This window comes from Ursus americanus, chromosome X (assembly GCF_024610735.1).
Source record: "Ursus americanus isolate L20-20 chromosome X, mUrsAme1.1.p, whole genome shotgun sequence".
In the NCBI taxonomy this organism is placed as follows: Eukaryota; Metazoa; Chordata; class Mammalia; order Carnivora; family Ursidae; genus Ursus; species Ursus americanus.
The window spans coordinates 40,707,207-40,723,632 of record NC_142164.1 but is presented as its reverse complement, the minus strand read 5'-3'; the positions used below and the strand labels follow the sequence as shown (position 1 = coordinate 40,723,632).

The following is a 16,426-nucleotide window of genomic DNA, read 5'->3' as shown; positions in this document are numbered from 1 at the left end:
TTTAACTAATTAGAAATTAAAATAAAAATTTTAAAATATTTATTCATTCATTTCAAAGTAAATAAAAGTATTACATGTCAACATAAGAAACAAACTTTTAATAAAAAATAACTATTTTCCGTTTTATTTAATGGAAAACAACTGGATTCTCATATCTGCTTCTGCATTCAATTTGTTGCCATATGTTTACGTTGAAGTATATGAGTAAAACCTGGCTTCTCACATATAAGTAGTTGGGAAGGGAGGATTTTCATAGCTTTTTCAAGTAATTGTGGATATTCTTTGATAATACACCAAAACTACAGAAGTGGAATTTAAAACCCTATCAGTGAAATTTTGCATATTCAGAAATATTAAAATCCAATGTTCTATTGTATGCTATGAATAGATGTTTTGCTCACGTACAATTTTGTATTCTCATACGTTGGTCAGTTGGAAAACATTGGTTCAGTGTGTATGTAGATCTTTCCAAGTATGTACACATTTCATTCTACAATGTCAATAAATAGCATTTGTTAATGTCACCAGTTTCATCAGAAAAATGATTGAGTATTGATGTCAAGTGTGTGGTGACAGATGATAAATTTAAAATTTTAATTTTCACTTCAAAGCTCAATTTTAGCATTGCTAACAAATAAAATCAGTTATTTTCCCCCTTGACTTGCCAGGCTGACTTCACTGATTTTAAAGAAAATGCCTGCCAAATACCCAAGTTGAATAATCATAGTTTGTATTGTCAGTCATTCTTTTAAGTAAAAATATTCCCCATAAAAACCTTGTGTAGTTCAGCTTGTAACACAATCACACATATCTTTTCCCTTGATTGTTCTGTTATGTGGTTTATGACAGGGTCTGGGTCATTTAATCTGTGGTTTATTTTTTTACACTTATATGAATAATCAAGTCAGTCCACATGTCTAGGTTGACTTCTGTTTTCACGACTATATTAACAAGCATTTAGCATAGGGTATTGGTGAGGCCCAAGTTGCAGTTTCAATTCCCACGTGGACAGGGTATTATCATCATAGCCAGCATTCCTAACAGCTAGCCATCTAAAAATTCTTGGTCACCAAGGATGAGCAGGTTGCTGGTGAAAAACAGAAATTCTTGCCTTACTAATAGTGGGTCAGGAGTCTCATTGTTGTTCTTAATCTGCACAAGGGCCCAAGTTCACTATATATCTTTCTTCTAGATGCTTCAGAGTAGTCCGCTATGATGTCTTTCATGGACATTTTTCCTTTTTAAATATGTTACTTCTGATACTAACAATCCTCTCAAGTGAATAACAGAGTATTGCTTTATAAATACTAACCACTGGCAGAAGGAACATAAGCTGTATTGTATTATTTAATTACAAGAGGCCTTATGTCTCTCTCTCTCTGCCTTATTAAATTATGACTTTATTCCTACTCTCAAATAATGATTATTACCTTAAGCGTGTGTTTTTAAGCAGGAAATATAATGAGTTGTGCCTGATTGACTTGGAATGCATCATTTGCCTTATATATGCTATTCTTACTAATCATCTTCCCATTTTTTGGACCAAATACAGCCAATTCATATCAGACATTAGCTTTTCTTATTTTTGGCCTTTATCTTTTCTGTGTAATCCTGGTCTCTGGTTTACTAGTGTCAATTAACTTTCTGAGATCAGTTTCATAAACCAAGAGGCCTAAACTGGGTCAATACAATGCCAGGTATCTGAATCAAATGTGGAAAAAGTCAGATGCTTATCGTGCATACTGCCAAACATATGGTTATATTTGGAAGTGCTCATTAGCAAAACATGTGAACAATTAACAACATTTCTCATTTCTTACCCATCTGTCAGAGTTTAAAGACAACCTTGATAAGTCAGTACATAGAAAATAGTGTAGTAATGGTAGTGTAGTTTCTAAAAACTATAGAGTGACTTTATCAGCATGAAAATAATAGATTTTAAAAAAATGTAACACGTTTAATTTTTCTTTCTAAAGAATCTACTGTGACTGCCTTATTGAATGTCAGAATAGCCTTTTTTTTTAGTTAGCTAAAAACTATTTTAAGTAGAAACCTGATGATATAAAACTAAATGAGGCAAGACAATACTACGTGGTCCTATCTACTAATGTTGACAGAAAATAAATCTGCCCTACTGATGGATGTTGGCTTATTATATGTGCTCTTTCTCAAATATTTTGCTATATTAGATGAATGAATAACTAATAGAAACCAAAGTAATTCATTTAGAATGGAAAAAGTACTAGAACACTGATTATGACATTACAGTCCAATTGTAAAGTGAAAACAACATAATTTCTTGAAGGTGGGACACTTTTGACACTTGAGAGATTTAATTGGTGTGTTGTATGTGTGTTACAACTTTTAAAAGTCTAGAGTTAACTTAAAAAGGTGGTTGAGAAGTTTGAGCTTAAATTCTGAATGAGAAATCTGGGCTTGATATAAAAGTAATATGAAAACATAGAGCATTAAGTTAGCAGTTGAGGGACCTACATTCTGATTATAGATATTCTTTAACTGGATGTAAAATTCTTAAAAAGAGATTTTTCCTCTCTGGGGTACAGATTCCTCAAAAATAAAATTAGAGTGTTTGGTTATATAATCTCCAGAATATGTTATTATACTAAAATTTCAGCATACCATAAAAAAATATGGTTAAGCAGTTCTAATGTTATAAGTAATTATGAAAATACAATTTAGTTAGGAAAATCAGATTTATAAGTTGGATTTTTAGTGAACTATCTCTATATGAAGAAATGAATTTTTGCAATAAATTAATAACTCAAAAGAATTTATGGTAAAAAATTTCACCAAAGTATTGCATTGTCTTTAAGGTCCAAGAAAGATCTACTTCAGTGCCTTATAATCAGAATTGTGCACACCGTGTCAAGTTCTCTTCAAAGTATGTGTCTCTGATTTTTATATTCAAATTACTCACTATTTACTATCACATGGAAAATTACAGCATATATATTTGACACTAAGTTTTATGTAAAGTCAAAACTAAAACATTAATAAAAACATCATCACTAATGATATTGTCAGCCTGTACTTAAAACCTTAACTGCAGCAACCCATTAACTAGATCTTTCATACCTGGACATACTGCAGTCTCAGTGTCATTTAGTTTAATAAATAGCTGATAAGATCCACAATTTATTAAAAGAAATGTCAAGGAATTCTTTGACAGCTTTCAATTAGTACTTTATAATAAAAAGATGTGAAACTTCATGTGTATCATGTACTTCAATTATACATTTTACCATGTAGTACATCATGAATATCATATACATGTACTACATGTTAAAATACACACACAATTCCTAATTTCAGAAACTAATGCCATGGAATGGGCAAGCTTGAAATGACCTATGGGAAAAAATAAATCTAAAACTCAGTATTATATCAATGATATTTTGTACTGGTAACTATTTTTTATCTCTGTAATATTGGTGATCATCAGTAATTTTCAAAGATCATATTTCATATTTTAGATGTTATGTGCAAAGTGTTATATTTGAAAGCTAAATAGATTTATTTACTTGTTTATTTATTTATTTAAAGATTTATTTATTTTATGGGGGTGCCTGGGTGACACAGTCATTAAGCATCTGCCTTTGGCTCAGGGTGTGATCCCAGGGTTCTGGGATTGAGCCCCACATTGGGCTCCCTGCTCTGCTGGGAGCCTGCTTCTTCCTCTCCCACTCCCCCTGCTTGTGTTCCCTCCCTCGCTGGCTGTCTCTCGGTCAAATAAATAAATAAAATCTTTTAAAAAAAGATTTTATTTATTTTAGAGAGAGAAAGAGCACAAGTAGGAGGGGCAGAGGGAGAGGGAGAGAGAATCTAAAGCAGACTGCATGCTGAATGCAGAGCCTGATGAGGCTTGATCTCACAACCCTGAGATCACAACCTGGGCCAAAGCCAAGAGTTGGACGCTTAACTGACTATGCCATCCAGGTGCCCCTGAAAGCTAAATTTTACCGTAGATTTTCCTTGAAAATCATACCCCCTCCAACTCCAGATTATAATGGAGAAAACTTAGCCTATATTCATTCATTCAGTCATTCAGTAAATATTTATTGAGCGTCTGTTATATTCAAGATACTGGACAGATTGCACAGAGTTGATGGTATGTAGTATGTATACTACTACCTCATTATTATTTAAAACCCATATATTTATGTCCTTAGATTTAAGGTATGCAGAAGTCTTGGAAAATTAGAAAGCAAGATTAGGAACTTTTGCTTTCTCTGCATTCAGTGAATAAGTTGTCATGGTCCTTCTGACCACAAAGGGAGAAACCAGTTTAATTCTGTATATCTTTTTGGTATCATAGGATATATCTTTAATAAAATCCAATACATAAAAATTAATATTACTGTCAAACTAGAATTGGCTATTCCCATTATAAAAATATTTTTAAATTTATGAATAGCAAATATATTATCTTGAGTTTTTCCTGAAATTTGGGGTCATAGAAAAGACTCTTGTCTGTTCTAAGCCTATATCAATAACCAAAGCCCTTCCTATATAGAAATTACAAAGTGACATAAAATTTAGCAGCAACAGTCCAAAAAAGCTTTCTAAATATTCCCTGAATTTGAATATTAAAAACTAAAGTATCCTATTTGTATGTCCAACCATCTATCTAAATCAGGAACAAGACATTAAAAAATGCTAATTCCAAATCAGAATGATAATAGTGGAATATCTGACATAACAGTAACAGCTTCTCATCTTATTAAAATCCTCATGTACACTATAATGTTTATCACTGTTACTAGGTATATAATAATGTCTGAATATTACCTTAAAGAAAGTTTATTGAATTTTTAGAAATTAAATATGATATGTGAAGGAAACATAGTCTATATGGAAACATTTTATTTATATTTTGGAAATTGTTTCTCCATTCTAGATAAAATAGCACATTTGAGGAAAAATGGAAATTTGAAAATATTGCTTAAGCTCTACTTCTTTTTAGTTTGATATATACCCATATACCTAAAAGTTTGTGTTGGTCTTGATTTTGAGCTGTACATTCCCTTTATAAATATTAGGACATGGCATATGCTTTTCTGTCTTTTCATTTAGTGTTCCTCAGCAGTCTGTTTTGGAACAAGCTCAGAAGCCCATTGACATCAGACAAAGGAGTTCGCAAAATCCTCAAAATTGCCCAGCAGCATCAGGTGATTCAAAGCACAGACTTTAAACAGTCAAAACACAGAGCTAATGTTTAACAGTTTATATTGCAGAAGTGAAGAAAGAACTTCAAAAAGGAATGAATCAAAAGTGTTAGGGAAGCCACATAGAATTAAGACCAAGAGGCCATTGAATTTGGCAGTTCGGTGGTCAGTGGTGACCTTTGAGAAATGGAAAATAATTTTTCTAAAGTTTTTTTCTTTAAGTTGTGTGGTAATTAGGAATGTGTCTAGGGAGGTGGGGGGTGCCAACTTTGGTCTCTGTACCATATGTGAAAAATATGGAAAAGGAACTTGGAAGAGGCCTTTCTAACAGGCTAAAATTTATAGGCAATCCTTAAAAATATTGAAGTAGTAGATGGAGTAGTTGTGGGCATGTGTTTTATTTATCTATTTATTTCACCACCCCAAAGTAAAATATATACAGTATCTCATAAACATACCTAAATGTTACAAATTGATGTTTTTACTCAAATACATGAAAAAGTAATAAAATCATAGGAAATGACTTCACAATTTGTGATATGAATTTCAAAACAAGTGTTTTGAGAGTTTAGATAAATTATAGATTTTTGAAATACTGAAATAAAGCCAAAAGTTAGGACTTAGATTATAAAATCTGGCATTGTGTACTTGTAAGCAATCCAAATAAGTTCAGCAAGGGCAAAATGCCTGACTGAGTTCTCAAGTCATCTATAAAAATGTAGAATACAGACTTTATTAAAATGTCAATAATATAAAAGATATATAGGTGTACTCTACCAAAATCAAATATTTTGAAGACCTGAACTTAAAAACCCCGTTCTTCTTGGGAGACTCAGATAATGGTAGAATTCTTTAATAGTCCTGTCATGCAGAAATTTTATCTTATGAGAAATAAAATAAACCTGAATCAAAAGTAACTTTAAGAATATTTTCCCCAGAACCTTTCTGGTTTGGCTAGGACTAATTTTACTAATAGTGGGCAAACACCTAAAAATTTAAGGTTTATTCATTCTGCCTTTTTCCAAATCAAGAAATTCTAGATTAGGTCCCAAAGCAGTCATGAACATTGGTTGGGAGGAGAGTGAGTAGGGGATAGCTTCTGTGTAGATAATAGCTGAGGTTCTTTTCAGCTCTAAAATTCTAGTATTTTATTGTGTGTGCTACCTAGACCATTTGAAGTTCCCATGAGATTACATAATTTATTATGCAGGAAACCAGAACACCATACTACAAATTTGCCTCAAAATCTCAAACACTCATCCAGACTTCTTATTTAGTCTAACAACACACACAGGGACTTGAGAAAAAATGGTTTTCTGAAGAAAGATAATAAACCGCAAAAGTACAATGCCAAAAGTTGCGGACACAAATTGCAGGATGTATTCCAGATAATACACTCAAAAGATAGCAATATTGTAAATACATGATTTTTGGAGTTGTAGGGTCTATACCTTGACTATATATAGAGCAAAGTTGCAAATAAAAAAGGGATAGAACTATTTATCTTAAAATCCAAGCACATAAAAAAATAAGCAGGGATATAAGTGCCCCCTTGGTGAAGCTTTTTCTAAGTATACTCAGCCAGATCTACTGATTTTTGAGCCTAAATACTATCACTGAATTTTAACCACAGGTGTTATTTATTGTACCATAATCTTAATATAAAAAAATCCACACTTCTAATCCAGGTACATTTGCATTTTTAAAGATTGTTTTTTAATTTTTAAGTAATCTCTACACCCAATGTGGGGCTTGAACTCACAACCCCAAGATCAAGAGTTGCATGTTCTACCAACTGAGCCAACCAGGGGCTCCTAAATTTGCATTTTAAATGGAAATATTTACACTATGGAATTAAGCTGCACATTGTGATAGCAACTAGCCAAATTAAAACTAAACTTAAAATGTTAACCCCTCAGGCACACGGGCAATATTGCAAATGTTCACGAACCATGTGAGACTATTGGCTACTGTATTAGACGTGCAGATACAGAACATTTCTCTTACTGCAAAAAGTTCTAGTGCACAATATCACTATAGAAAGATTCCCGGCTTTATAAAAAGGGTTAAGTTTTGTCTCTTTTCAATGGTTTGCTTTTCAACTGTATTGAAATACTTCAGGATATATCATTGAGTGGAAACTGGGGGATTAAGATTGCAGAGTCATATAGGGGGCATATAGTTTTGTGTTTTTTTTCTAATTTTTGATCCATATGAATGTATTATTCAAGCTTTCAAATTAATAAAACATAATTTTAATAAGCAAAAAAAAAAAGATTGCAGGGTCAACTGTCCTCTTGAGAATTTTGTCTAATCTATCATCTTCTAATGCACTGCTGGGCTCTTTTTTTACTGGTTAATATGGGAGGCCAGTGATACCACCTAGCCCTTCCTATTCTTGATACATACTTTTTTTTTAAGATTTTATTTATTTATTTGACAGAGATAGAGAAAGAGACAGTGAGAGAGGGAACACAAGCAGGGGGAGTGGGAAAGGGAGAAGCAGACTCCTCACTAAGCAGGGAGCCCGATGTGGGGCTCGATCCCAGAACCCCAGGATCGTGACCTGAGCCAAAAGGCAGATGCTTAATGACTGAGCCACCCAGGTACCCCCATATTATTTTTCAAATGAAACTGTCTACCAGTCTTACTGAATCTTCTCACACAAATAGAAATATTTAGCAAGTGTACACTTAATATTGAAAACAGAAAAGCCATGTAGATCTACAGACAACAAACCTTGAGCCTGTCACTACCCCTGCAAACAGAATCTAGGATCCTGGCCCCATGAGAATTTATTAGGTGATATTTCCTGAATGGAAAAGGGCTACAAGGAAAATACCAAGGTATTGAACTGGTACACTATAAAAGTGAAGGCAGTGGCTGCAATCATAACTCTTACTAATGTCTTTTTGTCATTCCACAGAATCTTCTTCTGAGGAAGAGAGTCCTGTGACCGGGAGGAGGTCCCAGTCATCACCGCCTTATTCCACTATTGATCAGAAGTTGCTGGTTGATGTCCACGTAAGTTTCCAATTTAACTTTTAACATATTTATCTGTTTTTTTTTTTAGTATCTTTAGACTTACATTTTTTCATCTTCACTTGAGGGAAAGACCAAAGTGTTTAGTTTTTTAATTAATCTTTCAAAGATATATTTCCATTGCTATGTGAATATACAGAATATGAAATCTAGAAATTAAGTTTGAAATGGAGAAACATTTAATTGATCATAAAATTTTTATATTCACATTCTTTTATCAGAATATATTCAGAGCGGAGTGATAAAAAAGTCTTTGTAGAAGCTAATCTCAAATCAAGGAGTAGAAGGTAGATGTTCACTTTTTGTCTAATATAATTTCTTGGATAATAAGGCAATGCATAAAAATAAACATTTGGGAAGAAATAAAATGCCCTCTGAAAGCATAAACATTCTTTCAATTGTTTTTACAGTGTGCTTTCAGGTCATTCCATTTTATTTTTGGAATTTTTCCTACCCTACCACATACACATCTCTTTCAGATTGCCTAAAAGTTGCTTATAAACTTACCATACTTAAAGGTTGATTTATATTAATTTGTTTCTTGGAAGTGTTTGACTTACTTTAAGACAACCTATGTACAAAACTGAGCAGGGAAATTAACATATCAATTTTAAGAGCTATGTGTTAATCTTAATATCACAGAATAAAATGAAAGGAAAAAAATAGCTGTATCTTCTATAGAACATCAAAGCTGTTCTACTCTCTATCACCCAAATCAAATGTCTACTCCTCAGCCGAAAAGTAAGGGTAATAAAAAAGAGTAAATTTTGCCCTGTGTGAGCCAGAAAGGCCATTACTGATCATAGCCTAAAGTTTGGGTTTTGGCATCTCATCCTCACAAAAATGTTGCTTTATCTAGTGAGTAAACACCTTCATTTCAATTGAAAATATATTTTAAAATATTGTCAGCTTGGAAACTTTCCCATCTAGAAGAAAATGAAAGGCTACTGGAGACTACATTAACCTTTCTTGTGCACACAGGTTCCAGATGGATTTAAAGTAGGAAAAATATCACCCCCTGTTTACTTGACAAATGAATGGGTAGGCTATAATGCACTCTCTGAAATCTTCCGGAATGATTGGTTAATTCCTGCACCTGTCATTCAGCCACCTGAGGAGGATGGTGATTATGTTGAACTCTATGATACTGGTGCTGATACTGATGTTGGTGATGATGATTCTAATGATGCTTACGAGGACACCTATGACCATGACAATGGCAATGATGACTTGGATAACAAGGTTGATCAGGCTAATGATGTTGATGAAGACCATAATGATAATGACAATGATGAAGCTATCGATGACAAAGACAGTAATCATGATGATGCTCCTTGTTGGCCAAGGTTGGTTTTTCTATATTATTTGCACTACCAAAGTTTTAGAATTTCAGAACTATTTGCATCTTTCTTTTCCTTTCAAATTTTATTACCAAGAGGGTGAATGAATTGCACTTGCATATTATTAAATGGTTGATTTTCAATAATAGATTTTAAATTATTTTAATACAAAACACTTAATTTTGCATTTTTGTATACTATATTTTATTTGTATTCAAGTATTAAGTTCTTTATAACTGCAATTGTTGATATTTCTATTAAAATTAATGCTACTGAATCATCTTACCCTCTAAAACCACAGTGAGTATATGAAACGAGGTGACAAATAGTGTGCTACTTAATAACTGTAAGATGAAGCCCTGATATTTGCAAACAAAATCTCCAAATTCGCTGAGAAAAATGAATTGCAACCTTGATTTTCACTTGATAATTTTAGGCTGAAATGTACTAACAGCATTATTCTTGGAATTCTGCAAACTGTTATAACTAAATTCAGTACTCATTCAATTTTATCTTCTTACATAGCAGCTGCCAAAAGTGGTGATATTTAGTGAAGTGATATTTTTGGCATGCTACCAGTTGTTTGCTATATATATAGTTCCTTTCTCCTGTTCTAAACAGGCCAGTCTGTTCTTATTTACATATGCTCATGGTTTGTATTCAAACTGTTCTCAAAAAGATTACTTAATATAATAAATGTTTACACTTGTAGAAAATGATTAACAATGAGAGAATTGTTTGCTTTATAATATTGAAATCCATATATTGTTTTGTTAATTTTCAAATGTTATTGGGTGGATATACATGGCAGAACCGGCTACAGATTACTCAACATTTTTTCTTTTTTGACAAATAAAAAAATCTACCAGGAATTCCATCATCAAATAAATTTGCTTTTAAGATTATCATAGGTACCTGGATATGTTGTCTTTTATGCAAAAAATCATTGTGACATTTGGTAAGGTTGGTGTTCTCAGCAACTAAATAAATGACTATCTTAGCTTAAGGAGATCTATATTACTGAATTTCCTGGTGGTAGTAATAGAAAAATCAATGGGATTCTTTAGCAAAGTAGTCAGTACACATTAGAAAATCAAGGCACATGTTAAAATTAACAGAAATTAAATATATTGCAAAAACAATTATTCAATTATGTTGTAGTTGTGCCAAAAATATGGGCTTAATCATTTTTGTGGCTGTGAAGTTGCTAATGCATGTAGTCTATTATTTAAGCAACCCCCCCAAAAACAAAACATATTTTTGCTGCTAACCTAACACATGTTCCTAATAAAGTATGCAAGTTCTCTTCCATCTGCCATCCATGTGCAGTCAGGGAATTGGTGGTGGCTATGGTGTTAATTCAGTATTTAAGATTGACAAGATATAGGGATATTTTTCTTGTCCATATCATACTGGTAGTGTTCACGTAGAGCAAAAACATTCCTAGAGATAGTACGTATGTATCAGATACACCTTAATTCTGTTTTATTTGCTGACTTTCAAATGTGTTTGTGTTCAGTGGCTTTCTATCATTAATTGAATCTTGTTGTCAGATCAAGCTGTGGCAGAGATGGAAGCTGCAAGCAAGATGGTAGAGATGTAAGTGATGGTGGAGAAGAGACCTGTAGCAGCTATGGAAGTCAGAGAGTCAGTAGAGGCCATGGAGAAAGTGTAGCCAGTGGGGGCAGTGCAGCCATTGGAGACCATGAAGAACTTGGAGCCAATGTAGGCAATGGAACAAGAGTTAAGGAAGTTAATGGAGGTAAGGGAATCAGTGGAACCAATGAAGAAAGTAGAGCCCTTGAACCCAGTGGAGGAGAAAATTGCTCAGAAACAGATGGTCAAGGATTGGAGAGACCAACATCCCAGGACTTTGAATATCAACAGGAGGTAATACACCATTTGAAAAGGAGAATGAATTCCTCTCCTTGTATATTTGTTTTTTCATGTGATATGTCACAGTTTCAGTCATTCCAAACATGTTTTTAACTTCTATCCCAAAACCTGAAACATTTTAATATATAGCTGTAGATCTTTACTTCTTCTCATTTGGATGGTTCCTATTTACTCCCAGGGACAAAAATGCATTTTTTGTTTGCCTTTATTACTCAGATCACACATTTGGGATAGTGTCTTTTAACACATACAATTTTTTTCTGGGAAGTTATCATTGTGGTAAAATTTACATAACAGAATTTTCCATCTTAACTATTTCAAGTGTATGATTCAATGGCATTAAGTACATTCACAATGTTGTACAACCATTATTACTATTCATTTCTATAACTTTTTCATCATCCTAAACAATTAAACAATTAACTTCCTATTATCCCTCCTACCAGTCCCAAGTAACCTCTATTCTACTTTCTGTCCAAGTACCTTATATAAGCAGATCATACAGTATTTGTCCTTTTGTGTCTGGCTTATTTCACTTAGCATAATATTTTCAAGGTTCATTCATGTTGTAGCATGTATCAGAATTTTCTTCCTTTTTAACACTGAATAATATTCTTTTCTATGAATATGTCACATTTTGTTTATCCATTCATCTGTTGCTGGACACTTGGGTTGTTTTCACCTTTTGTCTATCATGAATAACACTGCTGTAAATATTGGTATATAATTACCTGTTGTTGGAGTGCCTGTTTTCAATTATTTGGGTTATCTACCCAGGAGTGGAATTCCTAGATGTAGAATTGCTAGAGTGGAATTGTTAGATTCCATTTTAACTTTTTGAGGAACTATTAACACATACAATTTAAATGTAAGTAATGTATTGTGTTAGGTAATGAATTTATCATTCACAAAACATTACTGACGTTATAAATAGGTTGAACACTACATCAAAAACTAATGAAGTACTGTATGATAACTAACATAACATAATAAAAAATTACAAAAAAATTCTCAAATAGTATCCAGTGTAGACTGCATCTCATTCATAGTATTTTTAAGTTTGGCCTGATTAGATCTTATTTCTGTCAGAGATTTTATATTGTCACTAATGCTTTTTTCAAGCCTAGCTATTGACTTCATGATTGCTACCCTGAAGTCTATCTCTGACATCTTCCTTATATCCAAACTGTGGAAGGAGCTGAGATGCCCTTCAACAGATGAATGGATAAAGAAGATGTGGTTCATATATACAATGGAATATTACTCAGCCATCAGAAAGGATGAATACCCACCATTTGCATCAACACGGATGGAACTGGAGGGTATTATGCTAAGTGAAATTAGTCAAGCAGAGAAAGACAATCATCATATGGTTTCACTCATATGTGGAACAAAAGGAATAGCATAGAGGACCATAGGGGAAGGGAGGGAAAACTGAATGGGAAGAAATCAGAGAGGGAGACAAACCATGAGAGACTCTGGACTCCAGGAAACAAACTGAGGGTTACAGAAAGAAGAGGGTGGGGGGATGGGGTAACTGGGTGGTAGGTATTAAGGAGGGCATGTGTGGTGATGAGCACTGGTTATTATATGCAACTAATGAACCATTGAACACTACACCAAAAACTAAATATGTTGGCTAACTGAACATAATAAAAAAAATACTCAAATAGTTTCACCAATGCTAGATCAATAGGAATGATCTCAGAGAAGATTTCCTGGAGTGTGTAGTATTTGAACTAATTCTTGACAAATAGGAAGTATCTGGATATCTGAAAACACAGGTGAGATTCCCGACAGAGGAAAGACCATTCCATTTTTCCAGCCTGTTGTCTTATCACACAAACTGGCTTACAAGATGCCATGTTCCTTCATGAATTAGTGCCCTGTGCAAGCTGTTCCCTCTGTCTATAAGGCTGCCCCCTCATGTCTTCTCTGCTTGGTTTATTAGTCATTCTCATGATCCAGCTCATATAAAATCTTTGACTTTTCAAGATGGAATTATATACCCCTCCTTCTGTGTTTGCAAGCATTTTGCCTATAGTTTCATTTTAGTACTTGTGACATAGTATTTGGTTATTAACTTGCTTTTCTGTCATACTAGATTGTGATCTCTTAAAAGGCAGGAACTATGTTTAATCCATTCTTGATTAGTTTTCTCTACCCACTCACCCAATCCCAGGACCCAACCCCGGACTTGGTTTATGATAGACGCAATAATTATGGAAGAAATCAATGAAGGAAGGAAACTTCCTGGTTTCCAATGGGATAGCAGTATGAGTTGGGAAAGTCTCCCCCCAACCCCGTCTCTCTCTTTCTCTTTCCCTCCCTCCCTACTTACCTGTCTTAATTAAAGACATTAAAACAGGATGTCCCATCATCTTTTTCATAGCTCCCTCAGGTATCTCCAATGATTGCAAGGAATGTTTTTGACATTTACACAGTGAGTAGGCATTCCTTTCATTTTAATTTGAAAGGACATGTTGCTATACAACACTTTTGTGGTTGGAAAGGTCATAAAAACAAGTCTTTGACAGGGCAGTACAGCTCTTTTGATGCCAATAATCACTGTTTAGATGCAAAGAAATGCTTATCAACAGACAGGCTTACCAAAAACAGTTGGTATGTTTTTCCACAGGATATGGCATCCCACATAAATTCTGTCACATTTTGTGGATTTTATCCTTGAGTTTCTTCTACGTAAGTTAATGGAAGCCAACTAGATTTTCAGTGAGGCATGGTCACACCCTTGAATTTATGTTGCTTGATTTTCCATCACAAGCTTTGTCATTTGGCAAAGTAAAATTAATACCCCCAACTCTGATGCTTTTTTATTTTTTCAAGTGGCTGTTTAGGATAGCATAGCTGAACATAAGCTTTAGAATCAGACTTTGGCTTCAAACTCTGGTTCCCCTAAATTATCTCTATGATTTGAATAAATTATTTAATTTTGTTAAGTTTTTGTTTCCTTATAAGTAAAATGGAGTTAATTACACTTATTTTTTGGGTTGTTGTTAAGGATTTGCAATAATATGTAAATAAAATAACCAGCAATATAGCTAGTATATGATAAAAATTCCACTAATATTAGGTCCCAAATCATACTGCTAGGGATTTTCAGCTCCTTGAATTTTTCCTCTGACATCAGTTGTCTCAATATAGGTTCTCTCTCTTCTGATAACATTGTTGAATTCTTCTGATAGATGTGGATTTTAAAAGGTTGCAGAATTATAGATGCTACAAATTTTGCATTCGCTTTTTCAAATGACCTCTAGGCATATTATATTTCTTTAACAGTTAATCCCTGAATAAAGTCAAATTGATTTTCGATCGTCTTTTAGGAGCCCAGTGGTAGAAGCGAGGCCTCAAATGCCATTGCTTCAGTCGCTGCACCAACAGCACCTGATGACGAAAATGACAGCATTGACATATCAGAAGCATCAACACAATCAGGTTTTTCTGCCAGCCACTCATCTCCTCCCAATGGTTCTGGGAGGGCTGCAAATGCTGACTTTGCCAGTGCCATCTGTAAGTGTGTTTAATATAATCTCCAAATGCTGCAGTCTGTTCACACTTACAGAGTTTGACCACTGGTTCATGGTCTGAAAAGAATGAAATCATTCTGATGTTCAGTTAACATAAATTCAGATGGATACATGCTTTAAAAAATATACTCCTCACTGAGTCTTTATGGCACCTGAATTTAAACTACAATTGACTAATTGTGTCCCTCATCTGGATTTTCTTTTGCAATCTAATCATGGTAACTGGAAATACTTTCATATTCAGATGTATTTTAACCAACATGATTTGTGTTTTCTGATGGTTTAGGAGTTATTGCAATGATACCTCCAGGAAAAAGAAAATGCAGTAAAGGAAAAGAAACTTTTCTAGGCTGTGTCTTATTTGCGGAAACATTCAAGCACACATGGTGTATACACAAGTCATTTCTCCGAATATCTTCCCCTTACTTCCTCACAGTGTATGCTGGATTAGTGGAAGCACCTGAGAAATCACCTAAGCGACCCTCTGAAGTCAATGTTAACCCACTATATGCATCTCCTGCATGTAAAAAACCACTAATCCACATGTATGAAAAGGAATTCACTTCTGAGATCTGCTGTGGTTCTTTGTGGGGTAAGTTTGGTTTCTTAAAACTGAGTTGTATTTTTTAAAGAATATATTTTTTTTATCAAAGCGGCAAACTTGTGAAAAATCATAGATGTAAAACACTTGTTATTACCAAACCATTATCAAATAAAAAATATATATTTATAATAACTAATTTGTTCCTTTCTTTTACTGACTTATTTTAACTCAGGGCAGTTTGATGCTTGAATTGGCATTCCCTCCCCTTTTAATTGTTTTTCTTTTTAACTTGAATTGACTATACTAAAACATAAAATTGGACTAGGTTATGATTATTTAAAAATTTGAGCTTAGTATTTTTACTTTAAGGTAGTATGTAGCATTTAATACCTAATGAGATAGTATAAGACATATTTCTGTATGTTCTTGTTTTTGCATAATCTTGTAGATTTGTAGAGAAAGTTCTCTCAATAATGTCTCATTTTTAATGTTTCAAGTTTTTATTTAAATTCTAGTTAGTTAACATATAGTGTAATATTACTTTCAGGAAGAGAATTTAGGGGCACCTGGGTGATTCTGTCAGTTAGATGTCTGCCTTCGGCTCAGGTCATGATCCCAGGGTCCTGAGATCGAGCCCTGCATCCTGCTCCCTGCTCAGCATGGAGTTGGCTCCTCTCTCTCCCTCTGCTCCTCCCCCTCGCTCGTGCTCTCTCTGTGTCTCTCTCAAATAAATAAAATCTTTTTTAAAAAAAAGGAAGAGAATTTAGTGATTCATCACTTATATATAACACCCAGTGCTCATCACAACAAATGCCCTCCTTAATGCCCATCACCCATTTAACCCAGACTGCTCCCACCTCCCCTCAAGCAATC

The 16,426-nt window shown here is 33.9% G+C and overlaps 1 protein-coding gene across 6 annotated transcripts in view; it reads left to right on the top strand.

Annotated features, from left to right (window-relative positions):
- The window catches only part of NRK (Nik related kinase), a 127,958-nt gene that overhangs the window by 90,127 nt on the left and 21,405 nt on the right, over positions 1–16,426 (top strand). For 5 of the 6 annotated variants that reach the window (XM_087860029.1, XM_087860028.1, XM_087860033.1 and 2 more), the window contains exons 15-21: positions 2,835–2,902; positions 5,095–5,189; positions 8,113–8,210; positions 9,210–9,574; positions 11,122–11,458; positions 14,806–14,992; positions 15,446–15,601. In XM_087860029.1, coding sequence (XP_087716155.1) covers positions 2,835–2,902; positions 5,095–5,189; positions 8,113–8,210; positions 9,210–9,574; positions 11,122–11,458; positions 14,806–14,992; positions 15,446–15,601 — 1,306 coding nt within the window. The remainder of the gene's footprint in view (positions 1–2,834; positions 2,903–5,094; positions 5,190–8,112; positions 8,211–9,209; positions 9,575–11,121; positions 11,459–14,805; positions 14,993–15,445; positions 15,602–16,426) is intronic. The other variant, XM_087860030.1, reaches the window with a different exon arrangement.